Genomic DNA, 25,158 nt, shown 5'->3' with positions numbered 1-25,158 from the left:
AGAAAAGGCAGAGGAATCAGAGATCAAATTGCCAACATCCGCTGGATCATTGAAAAAGCAAGAGAGTTCCAGAAAAACATCTATTTCTGCTTTATTGACTATGTCAAAGCCTTTGACTGTGTGGATCACAATAAACTGTGGAAAATTCTGAAAGAGATGGGAATACCAGACCACCTGATCTGCCTCTTGAGAAACCTATATGCAGGCCAGGAAGCAACAGTTAGAACTGGACATTGAACAACAGACTGGTTCCAAATAGGAAAAGGAGTATGTCAAGGCTATATATTGTCACCCTGTTTATTTAACTTATACGCAGAGTACATCATGAGAAACGCTGGTCTGGAAGAATCACAAGCTGGCATCAAGACTTCTGGGAGAAGTATCAATAACCTCAGATATGCAGATGACACTATCCTTATGGCAGAAAGTGAAAAGGAACTAAAAAGCCTCTTGGTGAAAGTGCAAGAAGAGAGTGAAAAAGTTGGCTTAAAGCTCAACATTCAGAAAACAAAGATCATGGCATCTGGTCCCATTAATTCATGGCAAATAGATGGGGAAACAATGGAAACAGTGTCAGACTTTATTTTTCTGGGGCTCCAAAATCAGTGCAGATGGTGATTGCAGCCATGAAATTAAAAGACGCTTACCCTGTAGAAAGAAAGGTATGACCAACCTAGATAGCATATTCAAAAGCAGAGACATTACTTTGTCAACAAAGGTCCATCTAGTCAAGGCTATGGTTTTTCCAATGGTCATGTATGGATGTGAGAGTTGGACTGTGAAGAAAGCTGAGAACCAAAGAATTGATGCTTTTGAACTGTGGTGTTGGAGAAGACTCTTGAGAGTCCCTTGGACTGCAAGGAGATCCAACCAGTCCATTCCAAAGGTGATCTGTCCTGGGCGTTCTTTGGAAGGAATGATGGTCAAGCTGAAACTCCAGTACTTTGGCCACCTCATGCGAAGACTTGACTCATTGGAAAAGACTCTGATGCTGGGAGGGATTGGGGGCAGGAGGAGAAGGGGACAACAGAGGATGAGAAAGCTGGATGGCATCACCGACTCAATGGATGGGAGTTTGAGTACACTCCGGGAGCTGGTGATGGACAGGGAGGACTGGCGTGCTGCAATTCATGGGATCGAAAAGAGTTGGACACAACTCAGTGACTGAACTGAACTGATAGCATCTTTTTCATCCATTTGTTTGTTGATGACACTTGGGTTGCTTCCATGTCTTGAGTATTGTGTATGGTTCTCCTGTGAACATTGTGCTGCCAAGTTGCTTCAGTCGTGTCTGACTCTGCGACCGCATGGACTGCAGCCTACCAGGCTTCTTCGTCCATGGGATTCTCCAGGCAAGAACACTGGAGTGGGTTGCCATTTCCTTCTCCATGAATATTGTAGTGGATATATAATTTTGATTTAGCGTTTTGGTTTTTTGGTATATACACCCCAATAGTGGGATTTCTGGATCATATGATAGTTATATTTTTAGTTTTTGAGGAACCTTCATACCGTTTTCCATAGTGGTTATACCAATTTATATTCCGAACAGTAGCGTACAAGGGTTCCCTTTTATCCACATCCTTTCCATCATTTGTTATTTGGAAACTTTTTGATGATAGTTAACTGATAGGTGTGAAGTGATATCTCATTGTGTTTTTTATTACCTTTCTTTAATAATTAGCAATGCTAAGCATCTTTTCATTTGCCAGTTACCTATTTGTCTTCTTTAGAAAAATGTCTATTCTGTTCTTCTACCCATTTTTTATTTTTTTTATATTGAATGTATGGGCTATTTACATATTTTGGATATTGACCTCTTGTATTTCACATCATTTGCAAACATTTTCTTTATTCCATAGGATGCCTTTTCATTTTGTTGGTATTTTCCTAATTATTTTTCTAATTAAGCTTTTAAATTTAATTAGACCCCCTTGTTTATTTTTTGCTTTTATTTATTTTGCCTTAAGAGATGGAACCAAAAAGTATTGCTGTGATTTATGTCAAGTAGTGATTTGCTTTTTTTTCCTAGGAGTTTTATGGTATCAGATCTTACATTTAGGTCTTTAAACCATTTTGATTTTATTTTTGTATATGGTATGAAGGAATGTTCTTTTCTCATTATTTTGCATGTAGCTGTTTAGTTTTCTAAGCACCACTTGTTGAAGACTATATTTTCTCCATTGTATATGCTTGCCTCCTTTGTCATAGATTAATTGACCGTGTGTGGGGGCTTATTTCTGTACTTTCTATTCTGTACCATTGATCTTTGTATGTGTTTTGGTGCTAGTTCCATGCTCTTTTGATGACTTTAGCTTTGTGGTATAGTCTGAAGTCTGGGAAGGTGATACATCCAGCTTTGCTTCCTTTTTCCACAAGGTTGTGTTGGCAATTTGGGGTATTTTGTGACTCTTATGGCAGCATTTTTTTTTTTATTTGAGTATTTGCTTTGCAACCTAAGATCTTTTCAGGGAGAACTTACAGCTTTATCATAAGTGGAAGGGATGAGGTCCTCCAAATTTGCTTTTTGACAGAAATAGGAGAATGACTTCTAATTTCTTGCTGTCAGTTTCCTGATAGATGACCAAAGACCATTTACAAATAAACTTGAAGCATTGATAACAAGATCAGCAATTCAATTCTGGAATAAAAATAATGATTTTACAAAAGAATTGTTTTCAGTAGGAATAGGGAAAAATTTCTGAAGCCATCATGTCTACCTTGAATACTTCTTAAAATATTTTTTTCCCACAGTTCTGTTTCTTTACATTGATTTCTACCTATAGAACCATGTTGCCAAAACAATGAGGCAAGGATTTTGTAATTAAGAATTGGCTGTGTAGGAACTAAAATCAACTCACTTAAAAAATACATGGAAATGTTTTGACACCTTGTAGACAATGATGCAAAAATCAAAGTTCTATGCTTCTGGAAAACTATTTTTTCTTTTGGTATGTGTAATTGGAAATTGGAAGACCATATAGGAGATATGTCAATTAATAATAAACCTGTATAACAGGAGTTTGCAACTGCAATTATTTTCCAAAGTTGTAGAGTAACTTCACAGAACTAGTGTTCTTCAGAAAATAACAAATACAGTAAAATGTTATAATAGATTTTAAGTCTAGCAACTTGATATTTTACTGCATTTTGTTGAATAGAAAGAACAGGCACAGAATTTAAAAGGTGTCTTGTTTGATATTAAATCAAAAGGGTATTAAGTATAAAATGTAAACATGGCTATCTATAATATTTGATTTTAAAAATGTCCAACTAGCGGAGTGAGAAATGGGAAAATTTGTGTTTATTTGTTTGGTTTTTGTGTTTATTTACTGTTTTTGTTATTTTTTCAGGTTCTTGTCTTTCACGTTAACATTACACAAATGAATATATTACACAAGATGGTAATATGTATCTTCAACTCCTTAATAGCTTACAAAAATGAATGAAATGTGAGCCTATAATCCTTGACTCTGCTACCACAGTTTGATATGGAAAGAAGTAAAGCCATCATTTTGAGACTCTTGAAATACCTAGTATATGAAAATATAAAAAGCTTTATGGGAAATTACAGAAAACTACAATAATAGTAAATATAATTATTTTTGAATACTTGATCCTTGATTGGCATTTTGCAGACATCATTTCTAATCCTCACAGTAATGCTACAAGATAGATTTTTATTACCTTAATTTTGGAGATGAGGAAACTAAGGCTCTTAAGGTTAGATAGCCATGCCAAGGGCAAGCATCGTAGAACTACTGGACTGGGAATTATTACTCAAATTTTGTGTTCTTTGTTGCTATATTGCCACTATCTTAGATGAAAGAGCAGCAACAACAAAACTGACCCCTCTCTTTGAGGGTCTTAGAATTGAAAAACCAGATTGAACACATAGGAGCAAAAAAAGAAAGAAAAAAAAAAAAGCCTACATAAAGCAAAAATATTAAGGTGATAACATTTATCTATGTGAATCAGTATTACATTTAAAAACATACCAATTTACATTCTTAAAATGTTTTCTATATGCATGCCTTTTCTTACAATGTGTAGTTTTATTTATCTTTTTAAGATACTTTTTGAACTTTCACCTTTTGATATTTAGGAAATACAGTACTTCCTCAGTCTTTAATTTCCTTTTGACTCATACAATTAACTTGGAATTAGTTGCTAAATATAGATACCACACAAGTGGCTGTAATTAACTATAACCCCTGCCGTGTATATTAAAAGAGTCATCAAAGTGTTGTCAGTATGATCACACAGTCAAAATTTTTAAATGGTTGAATGCTAAACTTCAGGCTTTTGTGTATGCCACGTATTCAGTAAATTTTAACTTACTAAAATAATGAATTCTGAGAGACAGTATGGCAGGGAACAAATAAGGGCTAATATAGTGATTTTTAAGTTCATTAAAAAAAAAGATGGAGGAAATAACTAAATTATATATATTCACGACTGCAGTAACTATTGTTCTAAACAATACCAAAAGTTTAGTTGATTTTGTTCACCCTTGAATAGATCATAAGTGAGAGCTGAATAGGAACTTTGAAATGAAGTAAGAAGCAATATTTGCCACATTTTAGGGCAGAAAATTAATAAACACAGAAAAAAATGTGAAGTGAGTCCCAAAGAAAAAGATTAGTTAAAAAAAGGAAAACTCTTTTTCAATCAAATACAGAGTTGCCATAATAAGCCAGCTAGATGATCTACATTTTGATTAGTAGGAAAATGGGCTAAAGACATTTCAGAATTAAAGATACAAAACTATCAGTCATATATGTTCATAGATGCAGATAAGAGATATAGAGTAAATTCATCTTTTATATTTTATTTAATGTTTGGAAAAAATAACTTGGCTTTAAGCAGATTTCTACATCATTTTAATGTAAGTCTTCTATATATAGTTGATTAATGTAGCTTGGTATAATTTCCTACTTACTTCATCATTAATACCTCCATAATTTTAGTAATCAGTGCAACCTAGCTTTCATTTCAAGAAGATCTCTTCAAGAAAATTAGAGATATCAAGGGAACATTTCATGCAAAGATGGGCACAATAAAGGACAAAAATGTTATTATGTGAATAATGTGAATTAACACTGAAGGCCCATTTAAAAGGAATTTTCTTTTCTGTTCCTTTAGTCGTTTGTTTTTTAAATAAACACACACATTCAGACCAAATCGAGTAAAATAAAAGGGCGTAAATTAGTACATTGAATGTTCATAGTCAAGTAAAACCATAATGGGTGTGTAAACAGTTAGTAATACATTCCAAAGCAGTTTTTGTTGTAAAATATGGTGTCTGGAACCTGTGTTAGTACTAACAATAGCATATTATAGCCAAAGAAGTCATTATAAACATATAAACCATATATATTAAATAAACTATTTTATTCTCACTTTTCCATTTGGATTCAGAAGTGGTGAAATATTATCCTTGCCTTATCATACAGGTTGGAGAATTATCTGGACTACTTATTTTAATTTGAACTGCAATCACTGATTCTATACTATAAATATAGATACATAAATATAATATAAATGATTAAAACATTTTGCACAAGTAGTTTTTAGCATTGTTTAATATCCCTTTAACAGGTACCACTACAATTGAAAAATATGACCTCCGAACCAACCGCTGGCTACATATTGGCACCATGAATGGGCGTAGACTTCAGTTTGGAGTTGCTGTTATTGATAACAAACTCTATGTTGTGGGAGGAAGAGATGGTTTAAAAACTTTGAATACTGTGGAATGTTTTAATCCAGTTGGCAAAATCTGGACAGTGATGCCTCCCATGTCAACACACAGGCATGGTTTAGGTAAGAGCTTAATGTTGTATAGTTTCTAAAGACTGTACATTTACTAGAGCTTAAATAAGTGCATATCATTGAGATTTAGTCATACTCATATTCAAAATGTCTGAAAATTCTGAAAAGCTTAAATAAATGGTAAAAGCATGTGAAAGTTTTTCCTTGTTTCATGTGTCATACTTGTTGTAACTGTACCTCCATTCCAATGGTATTTTAAAGGGGTCCCACTTCAGGAAGGGTAAAACTTTTTAGAAAGAATATATTGTTGAGGAGCATGCAACTACAAGTTTTCTTCTAAGGTCAGTTTAGAGAAAAGAACACTTGCTAATGGAGAGACACTGTGTTTCTAGTTACTAGTGTCCCTTCCCATAAGAATAAAATCTATATTTAGGCAAAAGCCTTTGGATGCAGTTTGAAGGCAGGGCTATTTAGAAAACCACTTTCCTTGAGAGCAGCCCTAATTTATACTTAAGTCAGAGGTTCCCAAGAAGCTTAAGAAAGAATAGAGACTTCTTGAACAGTGAAGAACTTTGATTCTCCTGATGGCTTGTCAAGATCTGCTTCTCTTAGTGCTAGACTCCATATGTTTCAATACTATAGAGTTTGTTTTTTAAGAAAAGAATAATTGCATTGCTTTTAAAGAACCAAATTTTACACAGCTAAAGTGTGACATATCCAAGATGGGTATTGTTTGCCTCAATGTAACTGATAAATTATATCAAATGATAGACTATGTAATTATTCAGCTCAGTTCTGTATGTGTGATTTTTTAGAAAACATATCTTACAGAGACACTGAAGCAAATTTTAAAACTCTTAATTGCTATTGCTAAAGAGATAGGAGAGGTAGTGTGGATGGCAAATTGAGATGGTGAAGAAGGCAGCAGGAGGAACCAGTAACGTGAATTCCCAGAGCAGATGAGAAACACAAAGGAGCTACTCATAGAATCCAATAGAAAAAATAAGATTTATTATATTCTTGCAGCCAAACATGGAGAAGCCCTATACAGTCAGCAAAAACAAAACTGGGGGCATACTATGGTTCAGATCATGAACTCATTATTGCCAAATTCAGACTTAATTGAAGAAAGTAGGGAAACCCACTAGACCATTCAGGCACAACCTAAATAAAATCCCTTATGATTATACAGTGGAAGAGACAAATAAATTCAAGGGATTACATCTGATAGAGTGCCTGAAGAACAAAGGACGGAGGTTCATGACATTGTACAGGAGGCAAGGATCAAGACAATCCCCAAGAAAGAGAAATGCAAAAAGGCAACATGGTTGTCTGATGAAGCCTTACAAATAGCTATGAAAAGAAGAGATCAGATCAGATCAGATCAGTCGCTCAGTCATGTCTGACTCCTTGCGACCCCATGAACCACAGCACGCCAGGCCTCCCTGTCCATTACCAAATCCCGGAGTTCACTCAAATTCACAACCGTCGAGTCAGTGATGCCATCCAGCCATCTCATCCTCTGTCGTCCCCTTCTCCTCCTGCCCCCAATCCCTCCCAGCATCAGAATCTTTTCCAATGAGTCAATTCTTCTCATGAGGTGGCCAAAGTACTGGAGTTTCAGCTTTAGCATCATTCCTTCCAAAGAAATCCCAGGGCTGATCTTCAGAGTGGACTGGTTGGATCTCCTTGCAGTCCAAGGGACTCTCAAGAGTCTTCTCCAACACCACAGTTCAAAAGCATCAGTTCTTCAGCACTCAGCCTTCACAGTCCAACTCTCACATTCATACATGACCACAGGAAAAAACATAGCCTTGACTAGATGAGTCTTTGTTGGCAAAGTAATGGCTCCGCTTTTGAATATGCTATCTAGGTTGGTCATAACTTTCCTTCCAAGGAGTAAGCATCTTTTAATTTCATGGCTGCAGTCACCATCTGCAGTGATATTGGAGCCCAGAAAAATAAAGCCTGACATTGTTTCCACTGTTTCCCCATCTATTTCCCATGAAGTGATGGGACCAGATGCCATGGTCTTCGTTTTCTGAATGTTGAGCTTTAAGACAACTTTTTCACTCTGCACTTTCACTTTCATCAAGAGGTTTTTTAGTTCCTCTTCACTTTCTGCCATAAGGGTGGTGTCATCTACATATCTGAGGTTATTGATATTTCTCCCAGAAATCTTAATTCCAGCTTGTGTTTCTTCCAGTCCAGCGTTTCTCATGATGTACTCTGCATATAAGTTAAATAAACAGGGTGACAAAATACAGCCTTGACATACTCCTTTTCCTATTTGGAACCAGTCTGTTGTTCCATGTCCAGTTCTAACTGTTGCTTCGTGACCTGCATACAAGTTTCTCAAGAGGCAGATCAGGTGGTCTGGTATTCCCATCTCTTTCAGAATTTTCCACAGTTTATTGTGATCCACACAGTCAAAGGCTTTGGCAGAAAAGAAGAGAAGGGAAAGACAAAGGAGAAAAGGAAAGATATACCCATTTGGATGAAGAGTAGCAAAGAAGAGCAAGGAGAGATAAGAAAGCCTTCCTCAGTAATCAATGCAAAGGAATAGAGGAAAATAATAGAATAAGAAAGACTAGAGTTCTCTTCAAGAAAATGAGAGATACCAAGTGGAGGGCAGAAGATATTAAGAAAAGGTGGCAAGAATACACAGACGAACTACACAAAAAGATCTTTATGACCCAGATAATCATCATGGTGTGATCATTCCCCTAGAGCCAGACATTCTAGAATGTGAAGTCAAGGGGGCCTTAGGAAGCATCACTTCGAACAAAGCTAGTAGAGGTTATGGAATTCCAGTTGAGTTATTTCAAATCCTAAAGACAATGCTGTGAAATGGCTGCACTCAATATGCCAGCAAATTTTGAAAACGCAGCCTGGCCACAGGACTGGAAAAGTTTGGTTTTCATTCCAATCCCAAAGAAAGGCAATGACAAAGAATGCTCAAACTACCTCATCATTGCACTCATCTCACATGCTAATAAAGTAATGCTCAAAAGTCTCCAAGCCAGGCTTCAACAATACGTGAACCATGAACTTCCAGATGTTCAAGCTGGATTTAGAAAAGGCAGAGGAATCAGAGATCAAATTGCCAACATTCGCTGTAACATAGAAAAAGCAAAAGAGTTCCAGAAAAACACCTACTTCTGCTTTATTGATTATACCAGAGCCTTTGACTCTGTGGATCACAATAATCTGTGGAAAATTCCTCAAGAGATGGGAATAGCAGACCATCTGACCTGCCTCTTGAGAAATCTACATGCAGGTTAAGAAGCAACAGTTAGAACCGGATATGGAACAACAAACTGATTCCAAATCGGGAAAGGGGTATGACAAAGCTGTATATTATCATCCTGCTTATTGAACTTATATTCAGAGTACATCATGAGAAATGCTGAGCTGGATGAAGCACAAGCTGGAATCAAGATTTACAGGAGAAATATCAATAACCTCAGATATGCAGCTGACACCACCCTTATGGCAGAAATTGAAGAAGAACTAAAGAGCCTCTTGATGAAAGTGAAAGAGGAGAGTGAAAAAGTTGGCTTAAAACTCAACATTCAAAAAACTAAAATCATGGCATCTGGTCGCATCACTTCATGGCAAATAGATGGGGAAACAGTGGAAACAGTGACAGATTTTATTTTGGGGAGCTCCAAAATCACTACAGATGGTGACTGCAGCCATGAAATTAAAAGATGCTTGCTCTTGGAAGCAAAGTTATGACCAACCTAGACAGCGTATTAAAAACCAGAGACATTACTTTGCCAACAAAGGTCTGTCTAGTCAAAGCTATGGTTTTTCCCGTAGTCATGTATGATATGAGAGTTGGAATATAATGAAAGCTGAGCATGGAAGAACTGATACTTTTGAACTGTGGTATTGCCGAAGACTCTTGAGAGTCTCTTGGACAGCATGGAGATCCAACCAGTCCATCCTAAAGGAAATCAATCCTGAATATTCATTGGAACGACTGATGCTGAAGCTGAAACTTCCAGTACTTGGCCAACTGATTTGAACCACTGACACATTTGAAAAGACCCTGATGCTGGGAAAGATTTAAAGGTGGGTGGAGAAGGGGACGACAGAGGACGAGATAGTTGGATGTCATCACCGACTCAATGGACATGAGTTTGAGTAAACTCCAGAGTTGGTGATGGACAGGGAGGCCTAGCTTGCTGCAGTCCATGGGGTTGCAAAGAGCTGGACATGACTGAGCAACTGAACTGAATAGAACAAATTTCTAACTAAACTTCAAAAACCCCTGTTTACTGAGATGTCTTATGGGAATCATTTGTATCCCTTTAATAAAAATAAAGGATTAAAAAGATCTATCAGACTTAGCCAACAGTTCTGCTGCTGCTGCTAAGTCGCTTCAGTCCTGTCCGACTCTGTGCGACCCCATAGACGGCAGCCCACCAGGCTCCCCCGTCCCTGGGATTCTCCAGGCAAGAACACTGGAATGGGTTGCCATTTCCTTCTCCAATGCATGAAAGTGAAAAGTGAAAGTGAAGTCACTCAGTCCTGTCCGACTCTTCGCGACCCCATGGACTGCAGCCTACAAGGCTCCTCCATCCATGGGATTTTCCAGGCAAGAATACTGGAGTGGGGTGCCATTGCCTTCTCCGAGCCAACAGTTCTAGTATTTATCTAAGATTATCATATCTCATCTACCTTTTATATTTGAAAAATGACATTGAAACTGTGACAGAGAAAAATCATCTTCCCATTTCTGTTAATTGCAAGAAATGGTGTGTTCATCTACTTTCTATGTCTTTAGCATTATAACCATGATACCCTTCCATGATATTTTCTAGGATTAAAAGACCATATTTAGTTTTAGTTTCAAATCACGATTGGCAAATTATTCACTAAACGGCTATTTACAAAACCATTAATAGATAAAAATCAAGTTTTTAAGTAGTCACTTCCTTGTAAAATGAAATATCTATTATATATGCCCTACCTAGGTGAGCTCTCATGCTATTTTTATCCTTTAGGTGTAGCCACACTTGAAGGACCAATGTATGCTGTTGGTGGCCATGATGGATGGAGTTATCTAAATACTGTAGAAAGATGGGACCCTGAAGGACGTCAGTGGAATTACGTGGCCAGTATGTCAACTCCTAGAAGCACAGTTGGTGTAGTCACATTAAACAATAAGTGAGTAGAGCCAAACATGCATGCTTTTGCTCCCATTTCTTGTAGTACAGCACTTCAGTGATGTGATACACCTGACAATAAGCATTCCCAGTGACGAGGACATCCTACTCATGGATTGTAAAAGGCCTTTGTTGGAACTCTCCTTTCATTATGATGGAAAATATTTATCTAAAATGAATAATTAATTAAATATCCTGAGACCAGCAGTAACATTACTACCTGAGGTCTATTTAGAAATGCTGAATCTTAACCCCGTCCCAGAACAGATCAGATCACATCAGTCACTCAGTCACGTCCGACTCTTTGCAACCCCGTGAATCACAGCATGCCAGGCCTCCCTGTCCATCACCAACTCCCAGAGTTCACCTAGACTCATGTCCATCGAGTCAGTGATGCCATCCAGCCATCTCATCCTCTTTCGTCCCCTTCTCCTCCTGCTCCCAATCCCTCCCAGCATCAGAATCTTTTCCAATGAGTCAACCCTTCGCTTGAGGTGGCCAAAGTACTGGAGTCTCAGCCTTAGCATCATTCCTTCCAAAGAAATCCCAGGGCTGATCTCCTTCAGAATGGACTGGTTGGATCTCCTTGCAGTCCAAGGGACTCACAAGAGTCTTCTCCAACATCACAGTTCAAAAGCATCAATTCTTCGGCGCTCAGCCTTCTTCACAGTCCAACTCTCACATCCATACATGACCACAGGAAAAACCATAGCCTTGACTAGACGAACCTTTATTGGCAAAGTAATGTCTCTGCTTTTGAATATGCTATCTAGGTTGGTCATAACTTTCCTTCCAAGGAGTAAGCGTCTTTTAATTTCATGGCTGCAGTCATCATCTGTAGTGATTTTGGAGCCCAGAAAAATAAAGTCTGACACTGAATAAACCCGATCCCACACCTCCTGAATCAGAATAGACATTTTAAGAAGATCCTCAAGTAACTTGTATTACACATTAAATTTGAGAAGCACTTTTGTAGGCAAGCCAGTTTCAATCTTACCCTCAAGAAGCTACCATTTTTTGGTTATAACTTTTTCTTGACTTATCAAAACTTCAGTCTGTTTTTGTAATTTGCCAAGTCTTTTTTTCTCTTTAAACGCACTCTCCTAAGTGTTCTAGAATTATAGCTAGTCTCATCTTTCTGAATCTTTCTTACTTTCTGATCACTTTCTTATGAGAGAAAATAATAGATTGAAACTTGGTATTATTAGAGGTTTCTACAAGCTTGAATTATTCTTCTTGCAGGTAACTTGTAATTGTGTTCTTTCTGAAAAGGGATCTTTGGAGATAATGACAAGCATATAGGAGGAACATGAATGATGAAAATTTCAGACACCAGGATGACAGTCTTGTGTGTCTGTATTGATTATTCATAAAATCAGTATCTCATCATATAACTGGGTTCAATATAAATTTTTATGCAGCTGTTTTTTAGCACCTTGTGCATAAAGTAAGTGGAGAAAACAATGGCAACCCACTCCAGTACTCTTGCCTGGAAAATCCCATGGGTGGAGGAGCCTGGTAGGCTGCAGTCCATGGGGTTGTGAAGAGTCAGACATGACTGAGCAACTTCACTTTCACTTCTCACCTTCATGCATTGGAGAAAGAAATGGCAACCCACTCCAGTGTTCTTGCCTGGAGAATCCCAGGGATGGTGGAGCCTGGTGGGCTGCTGTCTATGGGGTCGCACAAAGTCAGACACGACTGAAGAGACTTAGCAGCAACAGCATAAAGTAAGAAGTGTCTGTTGGCTAACAGGAAACCCAGACTTACAGTGTTTTCGGGTTTAAAATTCTCCTAAATCTGATTATCTCTAGCCTAACCTTAATGATATCCAGTGACTGAGTAGTGATCTCCTATCTATTACAGAAGAGGCTGAAATAATTGAATTTAAATAATTTAATTTTGTCTTGCTAACTTGCTATTGTTCACAGCTGAGTGTGAAGGGCAGTTATAGGCATATAGTTTAATAAATGTTGGTCTTCTCTATTGATTGGGATTAAATTTAAATTAGGCTAAAAATAATGTCAGAAAAACATCTATTTCTGATTCATTGGCTACACAAAAGTCTTTGTGTGGATCACAACAACTGTAGACAATTCTTAAAGAGGTAAGAATACCAGACCACCTTACCTGCCTCCTGAGAAACCTGTATGCAGGTCAAGAAGCAACAGTTAGAACAGACATGGAACAATGGACTGGTTCAAAATTGAGAAAGGAGTATGTCAAGGCTGTGTATTGTCACCCTGCTTATTTGACTTCTGTGCAGAGTGAAGTGAAAGTCGTTCAGTCATGTCTGACTTTTTGTGACCCTGTGGAATGTAGCCTGTCAGGCTCCTCTGTCTATAGAATTCTCCAGGCAATTCTACTGGAGTGGGTCTCCTGCATTGCAGGATGATTCTTATAAGCTGAGCTATCAGGAAAGCCCCCTCTATACGAGTATGTCATGCAAAATGCTGGGCTGGATGAATCACAAGCTGGAATCAAGATTGCTGGGAGAAATATCAACAACCTCAGATGTGCAGATGATAGCACTCTAATGGCAGAAAGCAAACAGGAACTAAAGGGCCTCTTGATGAGGGTGAAAGAGGAGATTGAAAAACTGTCTTAAAACTCAGCATTTAAAGAATGAAGATCATGGCATCTGATCCCATCACTTCATGGCAAATAGGTGAGGAAAAAATGGAAACAGTGACAAACTTCATTTTGGGGGGCTCCAAAGTCACTATGGATGGTGACTGCAGCCACGAAATTAAAAGAAACTTGCTCCTTGAAAGGAAAGCTATGACACAACTAGACAGCATATTAAAAAACAGAGACATCATTTTGCTGACAAAGATCTGTATAGTCAAAGCTATGGTTTTTCCAGTAATCATATACGGTTGTGAGAGTTGGTACATAAAAAAGGCTGAGTACCAAAGAATTGATGCTTTTGAACTGTGGGGCTGGAGAAGAGTGTCCCTTGGACATCAAGGAGATCCAACCAAGCCTAAAAGAAATCAACCCCGAATACTCATTGGAAGAACTGATGCTGAAGCTGAAACTCCAATACTTTGGCCACCTGATGTGAAGAGCCAGCTCACTGGAAAAGACCCTGATGCTGGGAAAGATTGAAGGCAGGAGGAGAAGGGAACGACAGAGGAGGAGATGGTTGGATGGCATCAGTGACTCAATGGACATGAGTTTGAGTGGACTCCAGGAGATAGTGAAGGACAGGGAAGCCTGGTGTACTACAGTCCATAGAGTCACAAAGAGTAGGCCACAAAAGAATTGAACAACAATAACAAATTAAAAACACTGCTAATCCACCCGTGGTGGATTCATATTAATGTATGGCAAAACCAATACAATATTGTAAAGTAATTAGCCTCCAATTAAAATAAATTTATATTAAAAAAATAAAAATACATACAAAAAATTTGGCATTTTAAAATTTATGAGAAATGTTATAGATAATACATCTTCCTAGGAAAAAAATCTGGTTTTTAGGTTTTATCCTATTCCCGTAGTTATTTGTTAAATTAATATCTTCTTAGTTACAAATGTTTTTTACACTAAATAAAATAGTTCACTAAAGCAATAGAGAGTTTAATGCTAGGCAATTAAATCTAGCTAAAATTGTAAGGTTCCTGGATTTGGGTTTTGGAAAGATCTTACCATCTTTAAAAATGTTCAGCTTTATTGTGGTTTAGTAGACAAATACTACCAATGCTTTTGTTATCTCTTTCCTTTCTCTGTAGTTTATTTCCCATATAAACCTTTAATCTATTATATAAAAGAAACTTTCAAAAAATTATGAAGCAGGTAGGCTTGGGGTAAGGTAGACTTTAACAAATGCCTTCACAAATTCAGGCCTTTTGCTATAAAATCCTGAGGGAGTAGAATACACAGTTCAATGCTGTGTGTGGTGTATTTTCACTTTCATTCTATGCACAAATATACACACACACACACACATACTTCTGTCTTTATTCTAGGCTATATGCTATTGGTGGACGTGATGGAAGTTCCTGCCTCAAATCTATGGAATATTTTGACCCACACACTAACAGATGGAGTCTGTGTGCTCCAATGTCCAAAAGACGTGGAGGTGTAGGAGTTGCAACATACAATGGATTTTTATATGTGGTTGGGGGTCATGATGCCCCTGCTTCTAACCATTGCTCCAGACTTTCTGCCTGTGTCGAACGGTAAAATATTTTTATTTATTCATTATTTATTCCATTATTTGTTTTTTTCAGAAATGAGAAGGATTTTTAAGCTGCCAAAATGTAGTCTTCCAAATAAGTGTTAATTCTTTCAGAGGTTTAATTTTTTTTTAAACTTTATCCTTACTCCTAGGCTCAAAATATTTTGAAGAAATCTTGCATATGCATTCCAGATTCATCATGAGAAGTGTATGAAAAGAATACATTGTTTTATCATTTAATAGTCACTCTATAAAGTGAGACAGAAGTAAGAATAAATGTATTTATATTACAAGCTATATCACTCAACTATTCACTGGCTCAAATCACAACTTCACTGTTTCAAAAACTGAATCAGTTCTCTAAGAAAAAAGGCTGCAGTTCAGTTCAGTTCAGTCACTCAGTCATGTCTGACTCTTTGCAACCCCATGAATTGCAGCATGCCAGGCCTCCCTGTCCATCACCAACTCCAAGGCTTATCACTGCAAAATAAACAGAAAAAAATATCCCAAAGAGAGGTGTTTATGATGTTCTGAACAATGACTGTATTGCATTAAGTATTTAATTCCTCACAGGTAGCTTCTTTGAATGGGAGACATTAATCTGGATGAACAAAGTGTGCTACATTTTTTGTCAGTCATATTACTTTGTAGCTTTATCACTCATGTTCTATTCCTAAATTGGGAAGATCCCTTAGAGAAGGGAATGGCTATACACCCCAGTATTCTTGCCTGGAAAATTCCATGGACAAAGGAGACTGGCAGGCTACAGTTCACTGGATCACAAAGTCAGACACGACTGAGCAACTAACATTTTCACTTTTCCCTTTCAAGATAGAATGCATGCACACACACACACTATATATGTTTGTGTGTATGTATATATACACACACACACACACATATATACATATGTATAAAGTGAAGTGAAGTCACTCACTAATGTTTGACTCTTTGTGACCCCATAGACTGTAGCCTACCACGCTCCTCTGTCCATGAGGTTTTCCAAGCAAGAGTACTGGAGTGGGTTGGCATTTCTTTCTCCAGAGGATCTTCCTGACCCAGGGATCGAACCCGGGTTTCCTACATTGTAGGCAGATGCTTTACTGTCTGAGCCACCAGGGAAGTCCTATATATATGTATATATACACACACACATAGCAGTTGATAATAGCCTAAGTCCAAGTGGCAAATTTTCAGTCAGTTAAGTTATCAGAATTCAAAAGACAGATCAGTATGGATGGCATCTTTCAAGAGAAATTCATGAACCAGGTAGAATGTGAACTTTGTAGGCATAAAAAAGAATGGAGAGAATTTCAGGTCTAGGAAAAAAACACAACCCAAACCATGAAAGTAAAGGAGAAAGCTTCATAAATATGAGCAGAGACATTAAACTTAAAGGTATTTGGAAGAGCAATTAAAAACTCAATTACATACCAGATTTTTGATAGCCAAAAATGTCAAGATGAAAACTTTTGGATTTTATCTCTCAGACAAAAGAGTAATTAAATTTTGGAGAAATGGAATATTACAATGAAAAATAGTTTGGAGAAAATTGATTTAACAGTGATATATAGTTTGCATTCCCACCAACAGTGTAAGAGGGTTCCCTTTTCTCCACACCCTCTCCAGCATTTATTATTTGTAGACTTTTGGATCGCAGCCATTCTGACTGGTGTGAAATGGTACCTCATAGTGGTTTTGATTTGCATTTCTCTGATAATGAGTGATGTTGAGCATCCTTTCATGTGTTTGTTAGCCATCTGTATGTCTTCTTTGGAGAAATGTCTATTTAGTTCTTTGGCCCATTTTTTGATTGGGTCATTTATTTTTCTGGAGTTGAGCTGTAGGAGTTGCTTGTATATTTTTGAGATTAGTTGTTTGTCAGTTGCTTCATTTGCTATTATTTTCTCCCATTCTGAAGGCTGTCTTTTCACCTTGCTAATAGTTTCCTTTGATGTGCAGAAGCTTTTAAGGTTAATTAGGTCCCATTTGTTAACAGTGTGGAGATTCCTTAAAAAACTGGAAATAGAACTGCCTTATGATCCAGCAATCCCACTGCTGGGCATACACACTGAGGAAACCAGAAGGGAAAGAGACACGTGTACCCCAATGTTCATCGCAGCACTGTTTATAATAGCCAGGACATGGAAGCAACCTAGATGTCCATCAGCAGATGAATGGATAAGAAAGCTGTGGTACATATACACAATGGAGTATTACTCAGCCATTAAAAAGAATACATTTGAGTCAGTTCTAATGAGGTGGATGAAACTGGAGCCTATTATACAGAGTGAAGTAAGCCAGAAGGAAAAACACCAATACAGTATACTAACGCATATATATGGAATTTAGAAAGATGGTAACAATAACCCGGTGTACGAGACAGCAAAAGAGACACTGATGTATAGAACAGTCTTATGGACTCTGTGGGAGAGGGAGAGGGTGGGAAGATTTGAGAGAATGACATTGAAACATGTAAAATATCATGTAAGAAACGAGTTGCCAGTCCAGGTTCGATACACGATACTGGATGCTTGGGGCTAGTGCACTGGGACGACCTAGAGGGATGGTATGGGGTGGGAGGAGGGAGGAGGGTTCAGGATGGGGAACACATGTATACCTGTAGCGGATTCATTTTGATATTTGGCAAAACTAATACAATTATGTAAAGTTTAAAAATAAAATAAAATTAAAAAAAAATAAAACCAAAAAAAAAAAAAACAGTGATATATAGGATAAAATGTAGGCAGAAAAGACTAAAGGAAAGCATACAAATACTATTATTTTTCTTCTCAAAGGCATAATTGATAGTGATAATACTTTGTTTCTTACAGGGAATAATTGATTTTTGGTAGTTTTTTTTTTTTTTCCCCTTAAGTTTAATCCTAAATGATTAGCTCCCTGCTACTCAGTGTATATCTGGAATGCTTTTCAAGAGATTGGTTCCTAACAGATGCAAACAAATTTTAAGAATTATGCAAAACATAAAGAAGGTCAATTACTGTCTCAAATGTTCAGTTCAGTTCAGTCACTCAGCCATGTACCACTCTTTGAGACCCCATGGACTGCAGCATGCCAAGCTTCCCTGTCCATCACCAACTCCTGGAGCTTGCTCAACCTCAGGTCCATGGAATTGGTGATGCCATCCAACCATCATATTCTCTGTTATCCCCTTCTCCTCCTACCTTCAATCTTTCCCAGCATTAGGGTCTTTTCCAATGAGTCAGTTCTTCACATCAGGTGGCCAAAGTATTGGATATTATAGTTAAATATATGTGGGCTTTCCTGGTTGCTCAGAAGGTAAAGTGTCTGCCTGCAATGTGGGAGACCTGGGTTCGATCCCTGGGTCAGGAAGATCCCCTGGAGAAGGAAATGGCAACCCACTGGAGTACTCTTGCCTGGAAAATTCCACGGATAGAGGAACCTGTTAGGCTACAGTTCATGGCATCGCAAAGAGTCAGACATGACTGAGTGACTCAGATGAGTCAGTTCTTCACATCTGGCGGCCAAAGTATTGGATATTATAGTTAGACATATGTAAAAGGGAGCTTTTTCATATCAGTTTTCTCCAGAGTTAGCAAAGTAATAATTGATCACCTGTTCATTATGCCAGATTATTTTTTTAGTTTGGCAAAATATATATAACATAAAATTTATCATTTTAAGCATTTTTAAGTGCACAGTTCAGTATCATTAAGTACATTCACATTGTTGTGAAACATTATCATCATCCACCTCCAGAACTTTTTTCACTTCCTCAGATTGAAACTCTATCCTCATTAAACAATAAATCCCCATTCCTTCCTCACCTCAGTCCCTGGCAACCACCATTTTACTTTTTCTATGAATTTCATAACTCTAGGTACCTAATAAAAGTGGAGTCATAAATAATCCTTTTGTGTCTGGCTTATTTTACTGAGCCTTATAATTCTTCAAGTTTCATAGAAGTTATAGCATTTATCTGAATTTCCTTTCCTTTTGAAAGCTGAAAAATATGACATTATATGTTCATACCACATCATTTTCTTTATCCACTCATTCATCAATTTACAATTGGAGTCACTTCACTTTTTGACTACTATGAAAAATGCTGCTAGAATATAGGTGTACAGATATCTGTTTGAACCTCTGCTTTCAATTATTTTGGGTATACATAGAAGTAGAGTTTCTTTATCATAAATTCTATTTTTAAATGTTTAAGGAACCTCCATACTGTTTTCCACTGAAGCTGTACTATTTTATATTCCCACCAGCAAAGCAAAAGGAATTCTATTACTGTACATCCTCACCAACACTGATTTGTTTTTCATAGCTATCCCAATGGATTTGAAGTGGTATCTCTTTGTGTTTGTGATTTAGGTTTCTCTATTGGTTAGCTTTGTTGAGCATCTTAACGTGTGCTATTAGTCATTTGTACATCTTCTTTATAGAAATGTCTATTGCAGTTCTTTGCCCATTTTTATTTGGGTTGTTTGTCTTTTTGCTGTCAAGTTATAGGAGTTCCTTATATATTCTGTATATTAACCTCTAGTCAAATATGTGATTTGCACATCATTACTTTCATTCCATGGGTTGCTTTTGCACTCTGATAATAGCACCCTTTGATGTGCAAATGTTTTTAATATTGAATCCAATTTTTCTTCATAGTTTGTGCTTTTGGGGTCATATCCAAAAGATCTTTGCCAAATTCAATGTCATAAAACATTTCCCCTATGTTTTCTTATAAGAGTTCCAGAGTTCTAGCTCTTATGTTCAGGCCTTTGATCCATTTGAGTTAATTTTTGTATATGGAGTAAGGTAAAAATACAACTTCATTATTTTACAGGTGGATATCCATTTTTCCTATGAATATTTGTTGAAAAGACTGTCCTTTCCTCATTGAATGGTCTTGGCCTCATTCACAAAAATTATTTTACAATGTATGTGAGGGTATATTTCTGGCTCTGTATTCTATATCGTTTGTAATTACATCTGTCACTGTGCCAGCACCACACTCTTTATTATTGTAGCTTTCTAGTAAGTTTTGAAATAAAGAAGTATTAAACCTCAATCTTTGTTCATCTTTTTTCAAAAGTATTTTGGCTGCTCTGGATCCCCAAGATTCGATATAGGTTTATAATGGATATCTCTATTCCTGCAAAAAAAGTTGCTGGGGTTTTCATAGACATTGCATAGATTCTGTAGATCACTTTGGTGATATTGACATCTTAATAATATTGTGTCTGCTAATCCAGGAACATGAGATATTTTTCTCCCTCATGGTATCTTCTTTAATTTCTTCTTTTCCAGTGTGTTTGCATTTTATTTCTCTATGTTGAATAGAAGTGGTGAAAATTCCTATTATTGTCTTGTTCTTGATCTCAGAGAGAAAGCCTTCAGTCTTTCCTCATTAAGTATGATAGATCTGGGTTTTCTATATCTGGCCTTTATTATATTAAGTTGGTTTTATTCTGTTCCTACTTTGGTTACTGCTTTTATCATTAAAAGATGATTGAAAGTATTTTGTTACATACTTTTTGTGCATTAGGTGAGAGAATATGTGTTTTTTTCCTCTTCTTCTGCCAGTGTAGTGTATTCAGTTCAGTTCAGTTTAGTCCAGTGGCTCAGTCGTGTCTGACTCTTTGTGACCCCATGGACTGAAGCACGCCAGGCTTCCCTGTCCATCACCAACTCCAGGAGCTTGCTCAAACTCAGGTCCATCGAGTTGGTGATGCCATCCAACCATCTCATCCTCTGTTGTTCCCTTGTCCTCCTGCCTTCAATCTTTCACAACATTAGGGTCTTTTGCTATGAGTCAGCTCTTCGCATCAGATGGCCAAAGTATTGGAGTTTCAGCTTCAGCATCAGTCCTTCCAATAAATATTAAGGACTGATTTCCTTTAGGATTGACTGGTTTGATCTCCTTGCAGTCCAAGGGACTTTCAAGAGTCTTCTCCAACACGACAGTTCAAAAGCCTCAGTTGTTCAGCTCTCAGCTTTCCTTATGGTTCCAACTCTCATATCCATAGATGACTACTGGAAAAACCATAGCTTTAACTAGATGGAATTCTGTTGGCAAAGTAATGTCTCTGCCCTTTAATATGTTGTCTAGGTTTGTCATAGCTTTTCTTCCAAGGAGCAAGCATATTTTAATTTCATGGCTGCAGTCACCATCTGCAGTGATTTTGGAGCCCCCAAAATAAAGTCTCTTGCTGTTTCCATTGTTTAACCATCTATTTTCCATGAAGTGATAGGGCCAGATGCCATGATCTAAATTTTTTGAATGTTGAGTTTTAAGCCAACATTTTCACTCTCCTCTTTCACTTTCATCAAGAAGCTCTTTAGTTCTTCAATTTCTGCCATAAGGGTAGTGTCAGCTGCCTCTCTGAGGTTATTGATACTTCTCCAGGCAGTCTTGATTCCAGCTTGTGTTTCATCCAACCTGGAATTTTGCATGATGTACTCTGCATATAAGTTAAATAAGCAGGGTGACAATATACAGCCTTGATGTACTCCTTTCCCAATTTGGAACCAGGCCCTTGTTCCATGTCCATTTCTAACTGCTGCTTCTTGATCTGCATACCAATTTCTCAGGAGGCAAGTAAGGTGGTCTGGTATTCCCATCTCTTGAAGAATTTTCCATGGTATGTTGTGATCTACACAGTCAAAGGCTTTGGTGTAGTCAATAAAGCAGAAGTAGATGTTTTTCTGAAACTCTCTTGCTTTTTCTATGATCCAATGGATGTTGGCAATTTGATCTCTTGTTCTTCTGCCTTTTCCAAAACCAGCTTGAATATCTGGAAGTTCTTGGTTCATGTATAGTATATAGTGTATTACTTGGATTGATTTTTATATGATAACCCATTGTTTCATTCCAGGAAGAGATCCCACTTTATTATGATATATAATCATATTAATAATCTGATGAATTCAATTTGCTAGTATTATGTTGAAAATGTTTGCATTCAGTATTTATTAGGAATATCAGTGTGTAGTTTTTTTTTATAGTGTCATTGTGTGGTTTTTGTTACTTCTTCAATATTTTGAAAGATTTTTGAGAAGGATTAGTGTTAATTCTTCTCTAAATATATGAGAAAATTCACCAGTGAAGCCATCTGACCTTTGTCTTTTCTTTGTTGTGAGATTTTTCACTACAGTTGATCCTAAGGCAACATCAGTATGAACTGCACAAATCCACTTGTGTGGATTTTTTTTTTCAATAAATATGTACTACAGTACTACTGGGTTCAGTGAAGCACAGGCTGGAATCAAGATTGCTGGGAGAAGTATCAACAACCTCAGATATGCAGATGACATCATCCTTATGCCAGAAAGTGAAGAGGAACTAAAGAGCCTGTTAATGAAGGTGAAATAGGAATGTGAAAAATCTGGCTTAAAACTCAACATTCAAAAAACAAAGATCATGGCATCTGGTCCTACCAGTTCATGGCAAACAGATGGTCAAACAATGGAAACAGTGAGAGACCTTATTTTCTTGGACTCCAAAATCACTGCAGATGGTGACTGCAACTATGAAAGTAAAAGATGCTTGCTCCTTGGTAGAAAAGTTATGACATGCCTCTTAAAAAGGCATATGACATGGCATATTAAAAAGCAGAGATATCACTTTGCCAACAAAGGTCTGTATAGTCAATGCTATGATTTTTCCAAAGGTCATGTGTGGGTGTGAGTGTTGGACCATATAGAAGGCTAAGCACTGAAGAATTGATGCTTTCAAACTGTTGTGCTGGAGAAGACACTTGAGAGTCCCATGGACTGCAAGGAGAACAAATCAGTTAATCCTAAAGGAAATCAGTCCTGAATATTCATTGGAAGGACTGATGATGAACCTGAAGTTCCAATGCTTTGGCCACCTGATGTGAAGCACCAACTCATTGGAAAAGACCCTGATGCTGGGAAAGATTGAAGGCAGGAGGAGAACGGGATGGCAGAGGAAAAGATTGTTAGATGGCATCACTGACTCAGTGGACATGACTTTGAGCAAGGTCCAGGAAATGGTGAAAGACTGCCAAGCCTTGCATACTGCGTTCCATGGTATGGCAAAGAGTCAGACATGACTGAGCAACTGAAAAACTGTTCTATAGTAAATACATGAATCCACTGATACAGAACCATGGATATGGAGGGATGACTGTAAAGTTTTACACAAACTTTCAACTGTACAGGGATCCTCTATCACTCACACCGTTCAAGGATCAACTGTAATTTGTTAGGAAACCTTTGATTTCCTTACAATTATAGATTTATAATGGTTTAATCTTGATGAGTTGTGAGTTTCTAGACATGTGTCCATTTCATCAAGGTTAATCAAATTGTTAGTGAACAATTTTTCATAGTACTTTTATCATCTTCTCTTTTTCATAAAAGCAGTATTAATTTCCATGTCATTTGATTTTATATGTGTTTTGTCCTTTTCTCAAACTCAATCTACCTAAAGGTTTATCAATTTCGATATTTTGCAGAACCAACTCTTGATTTCATTGTTTTTTTTTTTCTATTGTCTTTATATCCTTGTATTACTTATTTATGCTATAACCTCTATTATTTCCTACCTTATGCTAACTTTGGGTTTAGTTACTCTTCCTTTTCAAAGTGTAAAGTTAGGTTTTTGATTTGCAATTTTTTTCCTTTCATATGTAAACTTTTACAGTTATAGACTCCTATCATTGTTTTCTTTGCATTCCATAAGACACTTGTGAGTCATGTTTTCATTTTCACTTGCTTCAAGATATTTTCTAATTTCCCTTATAATGTATTCTTTGACTTGTTTAAATGTGTATTCTTTCACTTCTATCTATGTGCGGACATATCACTTTTCCTTCTGTTGTTGATTTAGAGTTTCATTCCACTGTGAAAAGACTGCATGTTTTCAGTCTTTTGAATTTATTAAGACTTGTTTTATGGCCTAAAATATGCTTTATCTTGGATAATGTTTCTTGCTTGCTCATGAAAAATGTATCTTCTGAGTTTTAGAGGAGTAGGTCCAATTGGCCTATAATTGTTCATCTTTCATGTACTTACTGATCTTCTGTCTAATTTATTCTATTCATTATTGTAAGTGGGGAATTGAATTCTACTAGTACTATAGAACCATATCTTCTTGATCTTCCACACCTCCTCTTCCTTCCTTTCTTCTTCTTCTCTTTCTGTTTCCACTTCTTCTCCTAGAATGTGTGTATTAACTCACTTGATGTCATCTCAGAATGCCCTTAGACTTAGTTCACTTTTCTTCATTTTTTTTCCTCCTCAGACTTGATCATTTTCAAAAGACTTGTCTTCAAGTTCACTTATTCTTCCTTCTGCTTGCTCAAGTCTCCAATTAAACCTTCTAGTAAGGTTTTAAATTCAGTCATTTCATCTTTCAGAGCCAGAATTTTTATTTTTTCTTCTTTATAAGTTATTTCCTCTGTTGACATTCTTATTTTGTTCATTTATCATTTTCCTGTTTCCTTTAGTTTTTTGCCTGTTTTTCTTTTTGCTTTTTGAGAATATATGGCAGTTCTCTTAATATCTTTCTCTAGTAAGACAGATGCCTATATTTTTAACAAAAATGGCTCTGGAGGTTTATTTTGTTCTTTTGAGTAATATTCATTTTCCTATTTATTTGTATGTTTTGGGATGTTTGTTGAAAACTGGATATTTTTAAATATCCTTGCCGATTGGCTCCATGCATAGGAAGACTGTCACTAATTAATCACTAATTATGTTCTGTGCTTGAGATCAACCTAGCATTAAGACTTGAGGTCTTCTCAGACCTTTACTAAATTCGTCTTTTTCCTGGGTGTGTGTGTGTGTGATTCTCTGTGTACATGGCTGCTTTTAAATGCCTTACTTTAAAAAAATATTTATTTTAATTGGAGGATAATTACTTTACAATATTGTATTGGTTTTGCCATTCATCTTTCTAAGAGTCTTGGCCCTGCTGTCTTTCAGGGCCTTAGCTTTCTATTGGAACAATCAGCAGTTTTGTAGTATCAGTAATCTCTTTTCTAAGTTGTCAGTGCATCTGTAATCTCCCCG

At 36.9% G+C, this 25,158-nt stretch overlaps 1 protein-coding gene across 1 annotated transcript in view; it reads left to right on the top strand.

The window, feature by feature from the left end:
* Window positions 1–25,158, top strand: part of KLHL4 (kelch like family member 4) — a 104,747-nt gene that overhangs the window by 55,166 nt on the left and 24,423 nt on the right. The window contains exons 7-9 of the mRNA XM_061409603.1: window positions 5,602–5,826; window positions 10,791–10,953; window positions 14,927–15,139. Coding sequence (XP_061265587.1) covers window positions 5,602–5,826; window positions 10,791–10,953; window positions 14,927–15,139 — 601 coding nt within the window. The remainder of the gene's footprint in view (window positions 1–5,601; window positions 5,827–10,790; window positions 10,954–14,926; window positions 15,140–25,158) is intronic.

Source organism: Bos javanicus, chromosome X (assembly GCF_032452875.1).
Source record: "Bos javanicus breed banteng chromosome X, ARS-OSU_banteng_1.0, whole genome shotgun sequence".
Lineage (NCBI taxonomy): Eukaryota > Metazoa > Chordata > Mammalia > Artiodactyla > Bovidae > Bos > Bos javanicus.
This window is presented reverse-complemented; position numbering and strand designations above follow the sequence as displayed.